This window comes from Cinclus cinclus, chromosome 19, assembly GCF_963662255.1.
Source record: "Cinclus cinclus chromosome 19, bCinCin1.1, whole genome shotgun sequence".
NCBI lineage: Eukaryota > Metazoa > Chordata > Aves > Passeriformes > Cinclidae > Cinclus > Cinclus cinclus.
The window spans coordinates 6042512-6058783 of record NC_085064.1 but is presented as its reverse complement, the minus strand read 5'-3'; the positions used below and the strand labels follow the sequence as shown (position 1 = coordinate 6058783).

Here is a 16272-nt window from a genome sequence, read left to right as displayed (position 1 = left end):
CTCTTCCACCCAATCCCAGGTCCTATGGCTTTCTCTAGTCACTCACCAAGAACATTTTGATTATAAATATACCTTCCAGCCACAGGCAGACCAAGCTAACCATACCAAAAGGCTGAAGGGTTAAGGTCACACCACAAGCCACGCACTGGCAAACGAAAGGAAAATTATGCACATCTGCAAGACCAGAAGGAATTAAATTAAGTAATCCCATCTCCTTCAAAAGTGGCTCTCCTGAAATGACACTCACATCTTTCCTGGACATCTAGCCTAACACACTCATCCCTATTCAGTTACATAAATCCTGTCCCTAGCTCCAGCAGCCTGGTGTGCTGAGATGGGAGCATACCTCTGTTCAGTGTTGAAGAGAGCAAAGATGTGCTTGCTGGACATGAAGCCCTTCTCCACATCTCGCAGCTTCAAGTTATCCACTGGTAACATGTACTTCTTTTCCTTCTCCTGAAAAGGGAATGAGGAACAAGTCACTCCCTGCTCCAGGGGCACCTCTGCTCTGCCAGTATGGAGCATCAGCAACAGGGCCCCATGTCAGAGAGGAATTATCAGACCCAAATCCTTGGGTTTTCAGACCTATTTCCTTGAGTTTGTGAGAGAAGGGGAAATCTGGAAACAAGAATTTGTCCTTCCCAACTGCCTTTGTGATATGGCCCAACAACCCAGTCCCATTAACTCCTCTAGGACCAGGCATGAGCACAGCAATGTCCAACACTTCCCCAGACTGTGCTCAGCACTGCAGTCCCACTCTTCTCAGCAAAGGGGTCAATCCAGACTCAGGAAAAGCCAGGCACGTAATAGAGAAGCTGGTTTGATACAGAAATTAGGTGTGAATAAACCTTGATGTTAAATATTATGTTAAAGATATGGTTTATACACACACACACACATATATATATACATATATATATATATACACACACACCTCAAATTTACCTCTTCAGAAAATTTGACTTGCTGATTTTGTTACTTCATCCTATCACTGTCCTAGTCCTACAATCCATTAGATACTGTGAACCCTTCACCTTCATAAAAAACAAAAACATTAAAACTTGATCTTAACTTTTATATTTTGCATTCAGAAACTAAATCAGAAATTATAACCTCTGCTTAGTCTCAAATTGGATCTACAGCAGATTAACAGAAGTGAATTTGGTTTAAGGCCCTTGTTCAGAGCATCCTATTCCAGCTGGGAATACCTCAGCATAACAAGAGAGGGAGCCCTCACACTGGTCTCCAAAAGGTTGAACACAGCTATCCAAGACTAAACCAAAACCAGAGCACACTCCTATGTGCAAAGCAAGCATGTGTGACTGTCCCCTTGTGAGATCTTGTGTGTTTGTAGACCTTTTTTGGCTAGAAACGTGATCACTCTTGGGGGAAACAGGATGGAGAACAAAGATGGTCAGTGAGGAGAGATCCTGAAGAGCTGACCAGGAAAGAAGGGCAGGGCAGAGGAGCAGGTACAAGTGATAAAGCTGCTGAGACAATGGCAAGTCCAGCCTAACATCCTCCTAAGCTTCAGCTAAATTGACTTGAGTCTGCTAAGGATACCAGCACCTCACAGTTCTGAGACAGCTCAAAGATCAAACTGTACCAGTTCATTGCAAATCATATGCAACGAGAATATCCCAAAAAGCAGCCCCTAGAAAACAGAAGATATCACTTGGGTTGCTGCCAGACTATCTCTCTAAGATGCCAGGCCATGAAAACAGGAAAATTCTTCCAAGCCAATTTCCCTGGACTTTCTAATACTGCTGATCAGTTTTAATTAGATGTGGGCAGGCATTTTTCTAATGGGATATTTGTCAGCCACATGCTGGTCTCAGAGCTACGCATACTACTTCAGATTCTGTGAGCCACAAAGAACTTGCAGCTTTCTATTACTCTGGGTTATTATTATGGTGACTTAGGCTTAACTAGTGACCTAGAAGAGAACAACACCAACTGCTGAGTCTCTGGCCAAGTCAGACCATCCCCACTGCAGCCTCACTTAACTGGAACTCACTGCATTCACTCCACAGTCCCTGGGCTAGTAAAAAAACTCCACCAATCACACCCAAGTCATACCCCCCAAAAAACTACCCCCCAAAAAACCCCAACAAAAATAATAAACACCAAAACAAAACAACAAAACAAAAACAAACAAATCAAACAAAAAAACCCTCTCCCCCCCAAAAAAAAAACCCACCCAAAAAAATACAACAAAAACTGCCAACGTTAAAGATGTCTGAGAAAAACTTTCTGCATTAGACCCACATAATTCCATAGAAGTTCTGCAATGGTGTCATTCTTCAGGAAAAAATGTCAAAAAGTAAGGGAATTCCATGTCCCTGATATGGAAACAACGTGCTCTTTGCCAGAGTTTCAACTTTCACCCTTTCCAAGCTCTCACATAAATGCTGCCACGTGATCAAGATAGAACTATCTTCACATGCTGATCTTGCCACAGACCACAGGGAAGACAAAATATCTGTCTGCCAGCACAACTTATCAGTCCTCAAGGTGGAGGTAGCAAGAGCAATCAAGTCGAGGACATGGGCACAAGACAAGAAGGGCAGGCTGCAATGAGCCCTGCTGCTCCCCATCTCCCCACACCTCCCCTTCCCAGTCCCCCACTTCAGCCTTTCCAGCTTCTCAGTTTTCAACCCAGCCTGTTTTATATCAACAATCTGACTTCATTTCCTGAATGCAGAGACAGGAAAGTGTGGAACGAGCTGCCAAGGGCTGAGCCTCTCAAAACTTTGGCTGAGCACTCTGCCCATATGTTAGCAATCTGGCAGGGTGTGCTATGGCTGAGCAGCATCCTGGCCAAGAGGGGGAAAGGGCTTCTCTCTCTCTAGCTTTCCAGATTTGGAGTCAGGAGGGAAGAGATAGAAGAGCCAGCACACATCAAAACGGGAAAGCAGTTTGTGAAATTCTATATTCAAAGTCCTCAGTGAGATCCCAAGAGGCTTATGTTGCTCATATCGCCCTTCATCAATAAGGAGAAGAAAAAATAAAATCAGGCAAAATTCTCCCTTCAGCAGCAGACTATGTGTTATATAAAATGTGTTCTTTGGCTGTGAGTTAATCTGTAGAGCCATGAGGCCAAGGGGAGGTGCAGCAGTGGCAGAGGCCCCCAGACTGTATGAAACAGAACATGGTGCTCAGCATTGGCTTGGGAGTATTGTAGGCATAGGGTAACCACCCCTCATCACAGCTGCTGCTCTCACAGGAGTCTCAGCCTGCATGGAGACCTGCAGAAAGAGATGACTGCAAGCTCCTTGCAGAGGCAGGATAAATGCCAGAGGATTATTTCCCCCACCCCCAGCACAGTGCAGAATACAGCCATATGGCTCTATACTTGGCATCTACCAGGGAAAGAAAATACACATGGCCAGGAAGCCGACCAGGATCCATAAGCCATTCTAGTTGTGGGGTGGAAAGCACAATAACTGCAGGAAAAAAAGTGATGCTGCAGTTGCAACCTGATGTTCCAACATCCTTTATTGCTGCTACACATCTCCTTTTCGTGGCTAAATCCTAGAGATGGGTTTTGGCCAGATAGCAATAATCTGCACTATCACCTGAAATATTTGTTGCTAATCTGTAGGTAATAACCTACAAGAAGTTCACAGAATTCAACAGGCAGTAAGCCAGCCTTATTCCAAGCATTTTCTCCATTCCCTTGGACTGTCTCAGCAGCAAAGTACATTTTCCTGCTCTTGGATACATGCAAAATGAAGCTGACAGATGCATGTGTGGGCTCCCTAAGGCTGGAAATTGGCACTCACAACACAAGAAAGTAATTGGCAGAATTATTAGGTCTCAGTTTGCATTTAGAGCATAAATAAACTAATTAAAGGTTTCCCTGTAGCTGTAAAGACAAACACCTTCTGCAGAAAGACAAGGGTCTGGATATGGGAGAAGACATTGTCATTGTTTTAAGTGGGGGCTCTGTGAAATTAGGAGAAATTCATCTTGCTTACACCTTAATCTCCTTTCCCTCCTGTAAGATATAAAGTATTACAGGTAAACAAACCTGCCCCAGAGATGCCTGGAGTTTCAGTAAAATTGTTAATGCTAAACACATGCACGACATTTTGGAAACGCCAGTAATGAAACTCTAGTCCAATGGAGAAATGTTAACATCATAATTTATAATAAACATGCTGCATGAATACATATACACTAAAAGATTATTAGGAAAAAGCCTCTGAAAAACAGTTTGGAATATTTGAAAGCAAGTGAGCTGAGCTTTTCAAGCTGAACCAACCACTCCACTCCCCCAAACAAGATGTTACCAACTGCTTTCTGCTTCTTGTCTTAGCAACTAGAAAAGCTGAATTTCTGAGATGTGATTCCTCCAGGAAGCCCTGATCATCCCACTACATACACACATCTTGAGACTATCTTTCCCAGACACAGCCCACCTGTATGACTTTTCCCCTCAAAGCATAATTTATAGGAATGATTCCTCCCCCAAGCTGCAGAGCAGCTGTAATGGCTTGTTTACATCAGAAAGCTGCCTTCGTTTAACTTAACACATCCTAAGATTTTAAGCTGATTTAGTTCAAAAGCTCTATAGACACTAGACCTGGACTCATGTGATTAATCACAACCATTACTGTTGGCTTAGTAAGCACAGCAATGGCAATTAACTCACCTGCACAAAGGTAAAGATTTTTATTCACATCAGCTGAAATAGCGTGCAGATGTAAACCTTCAGCCAAGTGCAACCCAAGGAAGCTATCAGGGGGTTTATGAAGAAGCACAGGCAGAAACCTGAGTTGCTTCAGAGAGACTGTAGTGCCCAAAACTCGACTGTCATGATTCCTCTAAGGTCACAGCAAGGCCCGCCAGCCTTCAAAGACAACCAGGAACTTCTCTCTGTGCCAGGGCAGGGACGAACCATCCCAGAGTATATGGCTTGCTTTGCTAAGGTAAGGCACAGCACACACAGACACACAAGATGTGTTTCACACCCCTGAGAGAGGGTGGGTTACACCTCCCCAGCGCATGGTCAAGACGGGAGTTCCAAGTGTTCATATTTTAGATCATAAAACTTAACCATCCACACCAGCAGAAGGAATCCTGGGAGGGAGACACGTGAATAAAGTCCTCTTTATCCCTGCAGCACAGGGAGAGGGAGCAAATCTTGTGGGCAGGGACTAACATCTGGAATCACTACATGAGAGCCAGGCGTCACAGAAAGCGACAGCATTCCTCAAGTTTCCATGCAGGGTAGGGAACCTTCCTTTCCCCCGCGCAACCCCATCCGTCAGTCGCTCACTTCCTGCCAAACTCTGCCTTCCCAGCAGCCAGCAAGCTCCTCCCTCGAGTCTAGTTAGCTTTCCACTGCCACGTCAAGTGAGGCAGAAGGACAGAAGGGAAGCAAGAAGGGAGGGAGCAAAAACCAGAAGAGGGAGGGAGGCTCAGTAATGCCAGGGCGTAGTGGGGGTAGAGAAAGAAGGGATGTGGATTGCTCCTACAGCAGCCAGAGGTGAGCTGCAAGGGCAACTGGCCAAGGCTGCCCTCTGCAACCCTGTCAAAGGACCTTCTGGAGGGCTTGGAAGCAAAGGCTGGTTCTGTCTGAGCTTTGCTCTGGACCCGCTGATCTTCAGGAGAGGAGATGAGGGTGCATGGGGCCTGAGGATCCTCCCACACAGCTCCATGGGGAAGAAAAGGAGTTGAATGAAGCAACAAGTTCTGCACACCTGGGCGACAGCCAAGACTTCACAGGATTTCCTCCTCAAACTAAAGTAATCAATTTTTTTTTTCTCTTTTTAAAAAGGTGCAGCATATCCCAGGTGGAATCCAGGTACCAGCCTGATACTAGCAGTGGAAGAGGAAGGCGCTTGGAAACTTGCTCCAAATTGGAAACATGCAGGGAGCAACATTTCTTCTCCCCCAGCTGCCACGGGAGGATGTTTTTCCAATCAAGACTTGGACTTTCGTTCACCCCATCTCTGCCCTGGACAACCCCATCCCAAAAGCAGGGAGGGGAGAGGACTAATGAGCTGCTGATTGCCGGAGAGCAGATCGCAGAGGCTCCACTCCGTCTGCCCAGTGTTCAGACTACCTGTTCAGGACTACGAGATTGTACAGTAGTCTGCACATTGGTTAGGCTGTGCTGGGATACACCACACACTGCCAGTGCTGCACGGGGACGGCAACACCTGCACGGCAGAGGGACATGCTTGGAGAGGGTGGGCTCTGGGGTGGCTGCATGCAGAGGTCACTCAGCCCTCAGCCTGGGAGGGTCTAACCCTTTGGAGCCATGCCCAATCATCACTTTTACCTGTCTGTTCACCAGCCTACTCAAAACCCTCTTACTTCTCTTGTCTCTCATTCCATTCTTATTTCTTCCCGTTTCATGTGCTCTTCCCAAGGTAGCTGTGTTCAGGATGGCTTGTGTTTCACACCTTGAGCTTTGCCATAAAATGCAGAAATAAACACACAGGCCTGTCAGAGTCACAACTGCAGTGTGCTTTGCTACCTGAGAAGGCAGGTTCAAGCACAGAAAGGTGACTGGAGAAAGGGGAGTTCATGGTGTAAAGAATATTGGTCATAATACAAAGAAAAGCCCACAACAGATTCAAAGTTGGAAGTTTGGATGCTCTGGGTGTTGTGTTTGCTTTGATGTTTGTCTGCCAGAGAAAGAAGAGAAACTGAGTGAAAGGATGAATGAGGAGACTGATTAAAACTGAGTAAGACTAGAGAAAATATACACTTGTGAAAAAAAGATAAGTGCATGAATGAAAAGGCTCCACAGAGAATGCAAAGAAAATGAACATGTTTCAGAGAGCATCTGAGAGCAGCATGAAAGCAGGAGAGGAACCACCTGTGAGGAGATCTGCTCTTAAGTTCTTTAAAAAAAGCTGGATGCAAAAACTTGACTGCAGCCAACTCATCACATCAAGTTTCTGATGACTGGGGCTATCTGAGTAAAGAAAAAGGATTTCTACCAGCTGATCTGGGCTTCAAGGACATGGAGTGGGGAGTGGAAGGGGCCAGAGAAGAGGGAAGAGCATGTGTGCAGTGGGGGGGACAATCTCTATTGATCCATGTGTTTATCTGTAAACTAGAATTGGGTAAGAGATGCTGACAGGTGCAGAATACACAGCTATCTAGTGACTGTCAATAAGGTCACATCTTCCCCAGGACAGGAATACATTTCAAGCAAAAGAGAAGGCAAGAAGACAGAGAAGAAGCTCAACAACAACTGATGCATCGGGAATCAACACTGTAAGGAATATGAAGCACCTGCATGCACCTAAAGTACCTAAAACTCTGCAGCCTTCCCTCCTTGTACACACACAGGTCTCAAAAGCAGTGACATTGCATACAACCTATGAATACCCTCACACAAGCAAATAAGGTCATTCTTCTAATGTAACCACCCATTCGCACAAGACCCAAATTTCTAGTACATGATTTACCTGAGTAAGGACAAAAGGTTCCAGCTGTATTTCACATTCACACAAATTCCCAAAGGAAGCTGCAGATCCATCCATCCACCCAGCTGTGCAAACGCTCCAGCACACAGTGGCACACAGGCATCCAGCAGGAACAGTCACCCTGCAGAGCAGGGAGTGAGCTTTACTGGCACAGAGCACAGTGCTCATTCCATCCTGCCTACAAGGTCCCTGTCACCAGCAGCTCTCTCCAAGCCCACAGACCCTCTTTTCCAGCAGGCAGGAAAGCCCTGCAGAGTCATAGGCACTGTGCATTTCATAAGGGATCTGGGCAGAAGGAGTATTCAAATTAAATTCTTGTATCATGTCCACTGTGGTGTTTGCTGAGCAGCCAATGTGCTCTGGTGCTGTGCTGCTTCTCCACTGGGATACTATGGCCTCCCTGAGCAAGGAAACCTTACTCTACTGCCAGAAGCCAGAGCAGGCTCCTCCCCACCTCTCCTTCCCACTGCTGGCCTGCAGCATGATCCCACAGGGCTCAGGAGATGCAGGTACTTCAGGAGGGTCGCCAGGTCCTGGGAGGCCAAGCTTTCTGTGGGGCCACTCTCCATGGGGCCAGTGTTTGACTCATTGAAAGGAGACAGGAAGAAAAACAGAGAGCCCAGGAGCACACACATGCTCTTGGCAGCAAGGCAGAGTGGGGAGCCAACTTTCCACCCCCGCCTGGCCCACTCTTTCCTTCCCCTCCTATTCCCCAGCACACTCCCTCAGGCCCCTCTAGAGCATCAACAGCCATATATCCCTGCTAACATGTAATGCTGGGCCCTTTAAGACATTTTAAGCTTCAGTTCCTTTCTTCAGAGGCAGTGAAAAAAACAAGCCAGTGCTGCGGAAAGACTGGTATTTCACTAATGGGGTCCAGATGTCTTCATTCCGCAGACACTGGGTCCTGGCTTGTGGGACAGGGCAGGGAGAGGCAGTGTCCCCAATCCTCCTGGCCCCAGAGGTGCTGACCTAGCCTTCACCCTCAGCCCTCCACACACCACCTCACTCTGGATCCTTCCCCCATCAGCACCCACAGCTTTGCTACCAGCACTTCCATACACAAAAGGCAGATTCAGCTTCCTCCTCGTTCCCTCTGGAAAGCAGCCAGAGCACAGGGGAACTAGGACAAGAGAGCCCACAGAAGTGCAGGGTGGGGCAGACACAGCCTCCCCCTTCCTTCCAGAGCTGAAGCAAAGAAAGACCATGGTGTACAACCTTTAGAAACATGTGAGATTGTTCCAGGAGCTGAAGAGGACATGAGTTCTCCTGAACTGGTGAAGGAGGAGACCTCTGTGACAGACATGCAAAAATCCTATCCGACAGAGGACCATGCACTGTGAGCAGCTCTTGGGTGCTGAGTCAGCTCCATGCTGGACTGAAGTTTGGGATGGGAATCCCCATGCTCAAGGCTCTCCCAACTGCTCATCAAATGCACCAACTTTTAGCCTGACTCAATATTTGAGTCCAGGCAGACGTTGCTTCCTTTCTCCCTCACAACAACCAGTGATCAAGGAGTTTGACTTGGGGAGGAAGCAAATAAAACACACACTTCCCTTTCCCCCTGCTCCCACTCAGTTGAAAACAAAGAATCCTTTCTCAGAGGGAGCTCAGACCTCATCAGTGCTGGTTCTCTGTGTTTAAGGGACAGGGGCTGGCAGGGAACTGTTTTCATTAGGCAGCTCTGCAGAAGGGAAATGGTGCAGACCTCCAGTTGCTATCAACCCCCAAGGCTGCCCTCCCTCAGGAGGGGAGGGAGGTTCAATCCCCATCCCAGGCAACTGGAATCTATCAACAGTTTATACATCCCCACTGCAGACCGCCCTCCCTCCCACTCCCTAGAGGAAGAACAGGGAATTCTGATCATCTCTGTAATACAGATGTAGCAGCTGGCTTTGATTAAACTACTTGATGTTTATAACCACTCGACCTGTATATGAAGCCCAGAGGAGAGGGAAGCCTCCCCAAGCAACTCTGAACACAAAGGACAGTGGTCTTACAGCAGAGAGACACTGATTTAGCAAAAGCCATTTCAATTCCTTGTTCTTTAATTAGGAAATTGCTGCTTGCTCATCCACAGCAGCACAGCAGCCATCTCCAGACAGAGCAATATTTAGAGACTGATTCATCACTGTATTTGTCATCATTTCTACCTGCTGAGAAGGAAACAGGCCCACTGATAGCAACTAGACAAGAAGCCAGGCCTGGCTGCAGCTCCCAGACACAATACTGAGTGTCTCAGAATACCTGAGAGAGACAAACCACAATAAGAGGTAGAGAAGTTTCTTCATTTGCAATCAGAAACCCTGATCAACTCAGAGCTTATGACTACATCATACCAGACATTTTTCATCTCCTAGCACACTGAGGGGACTAAACCTTTCAATCACATTCTTACCAGAACCATCCAACTATTCTTTCTCTTTCCAAAGTAATCAAAAAGGACAATTCTCTACCTTTGTCTTATATAGGAAGCAAAGACAGTGTTGACAGTGATTTCAGCTGGAACAATTCTGTCTGCTTACAACAATTCCCACTGAAGCAGAAACGCATCATAGCATGTTGGTAGAATTGCTAATATTCAAGATTATCATGCAACTCTACAGAGTAGGTCCATGCTCCCATCTGTGATATTCCACACTTCACTGTACTTGTGGTCAGCAGAACTCTGACCATTTACAACTCAAACAGTTTTATATATAAAACATTAACTGGCATGTTCAGTATAGAATTAATAAAACAAGATTGCTACTTTGCATATTTAAGAGCTGGACCTGGGAGAGACTAAGTAATTTACTCAAAGTCAGAAAGAGCCAGCACCTGAGCTGGAACTTCAGGTCCACAGCTCCTGTTGCTTTGCTCTGAGAGAGCTTTTTTCTTGTAACCAGGAGATGCATGAAATCACTGCCACGTGCCTTCAGAAAACTCTCTGCTGCCCCACAAATGCCTAAAAGTCCAAATCTTGGAACTAACCCATCACACCCTTGATGATCACAGCTGCCACAGCAAAATGAATAAAGGTCAAATTCATTCCAAGTGCCTGTCAACTTTCCACTGAGCCAGAACTTCAAGCATAAATATTACTCCTTGTGCGTCAAACAAGCCACATTCTCATCAGTTCAGCAATTCTCAGCAGTACTGAGGCCATGGGGAGCCTGGCCCATGGATCGTTTCAGTTCATCACAAGCTGGAGACAGCACTCAGAAGATACATCTGTAATACCCAGTGATCTGAAGTGCTTGTCCTCATCAGATGCCTGAGACTCAAGCAGCAGAGTTGAGCTACTCACCTCATCATCCTTGTACCAGGAGAGGTTCTCCGCTGTCAGGACAAACCAATACTCCTTGGAGCCACCCTTCATGATCCCAATGTTGTTGATAGTGAGCCAGCCTTTCCGGATCACCTGAGGGGGTGGAAGCAGTGAGCATTAACAAGGACAATCATTCCTGGCCTTAAGTGACAGAGGAGGGATCCAAGGGTATCCCTACATGCAGAGCAGTATGGAAAGACAAGGAACATGGTGCTCTCTGCTGCTGCCAGAAGAGCCCCCCATTCAACTGGCCTGTGAAGGTCCTTGACCCAAAAGAGCCAGGAACAGCATAAAAAGAAGGCAGGAAGAAACCTGGCAGTGCTGTGCATTATACCCTCTGCCAAGAGGAAAGAGATACAGAAAGAACTACACCAGGAGTGCCTTGGACACCAGCACAGCCTACAAGCACCAAATCACAGCAAAACACCCAGAAAAGGCCACGCCTAGAGAAAACAAGAACATCAGCACACCTTTCAGCACACTGAAGGTGTGGAGTGCTTCACTCAACTCAAGGTTGGGGGAACTAGTTCAGGACACAGCCAAGCACCCCAGAAAGAACTGAGTTTAGTAAAGAAGTCACTAAGAATAACAGAACAAAATGGTGCATCTGGAATTAGTACCCTGACTTCAGCGTACCCAGGTATTTGGGAAGCCCTATTTCTAGAAGTTTAGTCTGTAAAGAAGCCAAGCTATTACTCTCTAGGGGACTCCAATTCACCAAGTGCTAGTTTAGAACCCCACACATGCCATAATCAATTGCAGGTATGCATCAGCTTAAAGGCATTAGCTTTTACTATTACTGCACTGTTCACACCAAGAAACATCTGTGTGCATTATTTGTACCTCATATGGATATGCTTGCTGAAAACCTCCTGGCATTGAAAATCCACGAGACTGCACCGTGTATTAGCAGGTTGCATTGTGTGAGTAACCTATCCAGTTGGCCTACCTGATTAGCTGCCCTGGAGGTAGAGGATCATTTAATTGGCAATTTACTCTGTAAAGGCATAGGATCTTGGATCTTCATCTCCTGCCTTCTAAGCTCGAGCTAGTCCTACTCTCCGTGTGGACAGGAGGGGGCAGTGGAACAGAACTACACATCCTTGGATTGCTGCTTTTTATCTCCACCCACTTGAAAGATGTACCCGCAGTTCTGAATTCTTTCTCAACATACTACCTTTCCACCTCGTTTCTGCTTCATCTGCGTCTAATGACAGCTGTCCTTCTCTCCCCATTCGGCAGCAGAGGGAATAATGTGTTTATGCCCTGGTTTTGCCTTCCCAGATGCAACATTAATGTTCATTAGCACACCCTGCTGAGTGGCCTTCTACTCACCAGGATCTCATCCTGCAAAGGGGAACCATAGCAACAGCAGCAGAGCAGAGAGCAGGAGAGGAGCAAAGAGAGGAGAGATTATTACCAGGAAAGCTGGAGCAGGAAAAGAGAGGCTCAAAAATAAAATCAAATAAATTGGAGGCTGGTACCAAATCTTGTTACCCCAGGTGTTAACACAAGCAACCCCTATCCCAAAATAAATCTGCTAACAGGCAAGCAAAAGCACTTTACAGGTAGATCCGGAATCTGCCCTTTGCACTCTTCTACGCTCAGCTCTACTGTAAGGGACTGCAGAGGATGGGATTCCCTACAGCTGCTCCAAAATGTCTGGCAAATCTCAGCCCAACCTACTGAAGACATTTGTCTGCCAACAATCTGAAACACTCTGCAATGTCATGTCCAGGGAGAGGTGGCCAAACATTCTGTTATTAAGAGGATAGATGTCAGGAGTGAAGGTCTTAAAAAGACTAAGCAACAGCATTTGCTTCCACTCTCTACAAAGCTGCTTGTAAGGCTTTGTTTCCAAGATATCCTAGCCAAGATAGCTTTGCCATGTCCCCAGCAAATCTGGGACAAAGTGTCATTAGTCTCTTTTTAATTCTGTGTACACCTCTTACAGTTCCTGGAGGATTAAGGGAAGTCCTCCCCTCCACTGCTGTGTTCTCACATGGGTGTGTTTGGATACATACCCACTGCAACCATGGCTGTCATCAACCTCTATCTCCCTGTACAGAAATTTATATATTTCCAGTGAAGTTCTTCAGAAAAAGAGTCCATGAACTCTCTTGAAATCTCTTTTCAGAAAGCAGATACCACTCATGGGAAAGACAACTAGAAAGGATAATTCTGTAACAGTTCAGACCTAGTGTTCTGTACCTCTCACCTTGGCAGGAGAGTTGGCACAGGTAGTAAAGGGGCTGAACAGACAGGAATTTACAGAACATTAATTAATAGCGATTTCTACCAGAAAAGCAAGACCAGAACTTGTTTATCAAGCTGCCATTGCTCTCCACTGATGCCAGATGCTCAGTTCTTCCTGACTGTGGGGAGCTTAAACCACTATCCTCCAGTTATAAACAGTTTGATGAGTTAAAAAAAAAAAAGGCAACACAACAAAACAACTTAGAGCAGTGCTACATCCAGTCCAGCACTTGTCCGTCCACCTGGTAGCTTCCAGGTAACAAACACATCCTCCTAGCAGCAGTGAAGGAGATGGAACTTGGCCTACCTGGTTACCAGCTGCCTTCTTCTTGCTCATCTGGCTGCTCCTCTGCTGAGCACTGAAAACAACAGCAGAGACATTCAAAATTTTTAAAGCTCTTCTTGATCACCTGAATCCTCCTCCCCTTGGATAGCTGCTACAGTGAGTTTGGGCCCCCCACCACTGGCTTCCAAGCATTAATAACCCAATATTTTGCCATCTGCTCTCTCAGCCTAGACTACTCATCTTCTCACTCCCAGATGAACCTCATTTGGGTCACTAAACCTCCATAACTGCTGGGGTTTTTGTTCTGACACAAACAATACTGTAACAGTCCCTTCCATGCATCTCTGTTCTCCTCCCCAGCCTTGCAATGCAGAGCCACTGAAAAAACAATCAATACTGAGAGCTGCACCATTCTTGGGACAATAGCATCTGCACCAGGGCCCCTGCACCCCATTCACTGGAGCAGCTATAGGACAGAGCCACAGGAAACACATGGAGAGAAGAGGAGGCAATAGGAGGTGGGTGCTTACTTGGCAAAGCCAATGAAATCCTCATGGTTTGTGTTCATGTAAGCCAGCTCAATGTCTATTAGAAGCATGACCTGCCAAACAGAGGCACAGAGCAAGAGGTTAGTGACTGATACTGCTAACAGGGGCACACAGAGCCCTGGACACTGCTCATCTGATCCCCTCTGCAGCCAGACACTCCTTGGCTCAGGAGCTTAGACATCTTCAAAAGGTGTCCCCCACCCAATTTCCCCCCCGACACACACTCCTGATCCCCACCTGATCCTTGGTCCTGCCTTCTCTCTCACGGATGTGGGTGGTGACAATCCTCTCCATCTCCTCACGCAGATGAGGGTACTGGCTGAGCTGCAGGAGAGAGGAAACACGTGCACATGGGAAAGGGAGGTAAAAAGGGGGCTGCAGCCCCCCACATGTACACATGCACACATAGACCTTGCTACTAGATAGTCTCAAGGGAAGTTCTAGAGAGCTGGACTTGCAGGCAGATTTTTCCAAGTTCCTGGAGGTCTGTTGAGGGTGAAGTTAATTTCTACTTGCTCCAGGATTTAGAGAAAAGCCCTTTTCAGTCTTGCAGCAACCTTTCTGTCTCACCAGAGTCCTGCTCCAAACTCACCACATTCTTCTTGCCATGAGGCTTTTGGCAAACACCAGATATAAGTGCACTGCTTCTTGCTTGTTGGGTTTTTCGCATTAAAGTGAATAGATTCTCTAGATGGTCAGCATCTCACTGTAGTGCACTAAGCAGGCAAATGGCCTGTTCTTACAACCTCTTAAGTCTTCTAGGAAGTGAAGTAGACTCCAGTCCCTGTTTGCTGAGGGACTAAGTGAAAGCATCTGTCTCTCTCCAACATCTGCAAGCAGAGACAGAGGATCTGACCAGCTCAAGGGTTTATGTCTCCAAGAAACACCATGCTCTGGGCATCCAGCTGCTTCTACCTGTTCTCCACTGTGCTGGGGGAGGATTACATAGCTGAGATCTATGTTCACATGGCATCTACAGCACATTATTTTGCCACATTACTGAGGATTGAATCCTTTCCTGCCACACTGAAAAGCAGAAGGAATCTGGTAGCTGTGATTCAAGGGAAGATTATCTACAGAGATCATACCTGAGTTACACTTCTAGAATCAGCACCTTTAAAGTCCTCTGGATTTCACACAGCACCTGCCTTCTTGGCTAGAGTAGTAAATCTCTAGTGATTCCTGCAGCAGCAACTGTTGCATCTCAGGTCAAGCCCAGCACAGTCAAACAAAATTAATCCTCTAGATCCAGAATCCAGCCCTTTCTTCCCTACTTCACCTACCCCTGTGAAACTGTTTTTCCTGTTGTTTTTTTTTTTTTTTTTATATTACCTCCAATTTGACTATGATGTCAAACAGTATTTCCCAATATCACTTTTTTATATTTGCTCAAGGAGGTGTATAAAAAGAAAATCTTATTTGCCCAAGACACATACTGCATTTGCTTTGTTCCTCCAGTTTATGAAAGCAGCTTCTTAAACTGATTTGTCCTTTTGTTTTGTATATATAATTATAACATGCTACAAGAAACAGTCTCAAAATGTGCAGCATCACTTCCGGATGCCCACACTAACCATCACCAATATTCCTAAAGTCTGCCAACAAATAGTTTCAAACCCTTTGAGCCCCCTTGCAGTCAAGCAAGTTGCAATAGCCTAGAACTGAAATTTGGACTAGATTTGACACTATTTTTAAATGTGTGGTTTGTTTTTGAAGGCCACAGAGGCAGGAAAAAAAGTGGAATTAGTGTTTCCCAGTACCACCTTGTCTTGAAAGCAAAAACTGGGTGTTCTCCATGATCTTTTGGTTCAGGCAGCTGGTTGCTTCAGAGACAGACAAGGAAAGCTTCCTGTTTCCTTTGGGGGATTGGCAAAGGATAGATGGGCAAATTATGTCAAACAGAAAAACAGGAAGTTGGAAAACCTTTAAGCAAGTCTCAGCTTCTTTGCTTCAAATTTAAAACAAAAAACAACAAACACAGTCAAACAAAAACCACATGAAACCTCCCCCCACCATCCCAGTCTCAACCAGTTCAAATGCACACAAAGTGCAAAACAAGTAGTGGTTTATTCAGAACCCAGCTCGTCCAGCAACATCCATGTGCAAAAATAAATTGGCAGCATTGGTCCCCATGCAGGAGCTTCTGACCCCAAGCATGCACAGGAGCAGCAAGGGAGGACAAGGAAAGAGGATAGATAAGCCACATGATGTCACACCACCAAGGAACATGCAACAGGGTATAGAGGGGCAAGAGTTATCACCAGCAGGACAAACAGCACCCAGAAATGCCATGACTCTGAAAGACAGGAGAGCAGGCGACCCTTCGAGGGGTAAAGTCTGTCAGCCTGGGATCGTGTCCCAGCTCAGTGGGGTTTCGATCCTGCTTTAGCAGCATTTTCCTGTTCAATCAAAATACAAGTT

At 46.1% G+C, this 16272-nt stretch overlaps 1 protein-coding gene across 13 annotated transcripts in view; it reads right to left on the bottom strand.

Annotated features, from left to right (window-relative positions):
* The window catches only part of DNM1 (dynamin 1), a 65367-nt gene that overhangs the window by 13380 nt on the left and 35715 nt on the right, over positions 1–16272 (bottom strand). For 7 of the 13 annotated variants that reach the window (XM_062505480.1, XM_062505483.1, XM_062505477.1 and 4 more), the window contains exons 11-16: positions 14089–14175; positions 13834–13904; positions 13325–13376; positions 12097–12108; positions 10741–10854; positions 347–456 (exon numbers count right to left, since the gene is read on the bottom strand). In XM_062505480.1, coding sequence (XP_062361464.1) covers positions 347–456; positions 10741–10854; positions 12097–12108; positions 13325–13376; positions 13834–13904; positions 14089–14175 — 446 coding nt within the window. The remainder of the gene's footprint in view (positions 1–346; positions 457–10740; positions 10855–12096; positions 12109–13324; positions 13377–13833; positions 13905–14088; positions 14176–16272) is intronic. The other 6 variants (XM_062505474.1, XM_062505475.1, XM_062505476.1 and 3 more) reach the window with 1 other exon arrangement.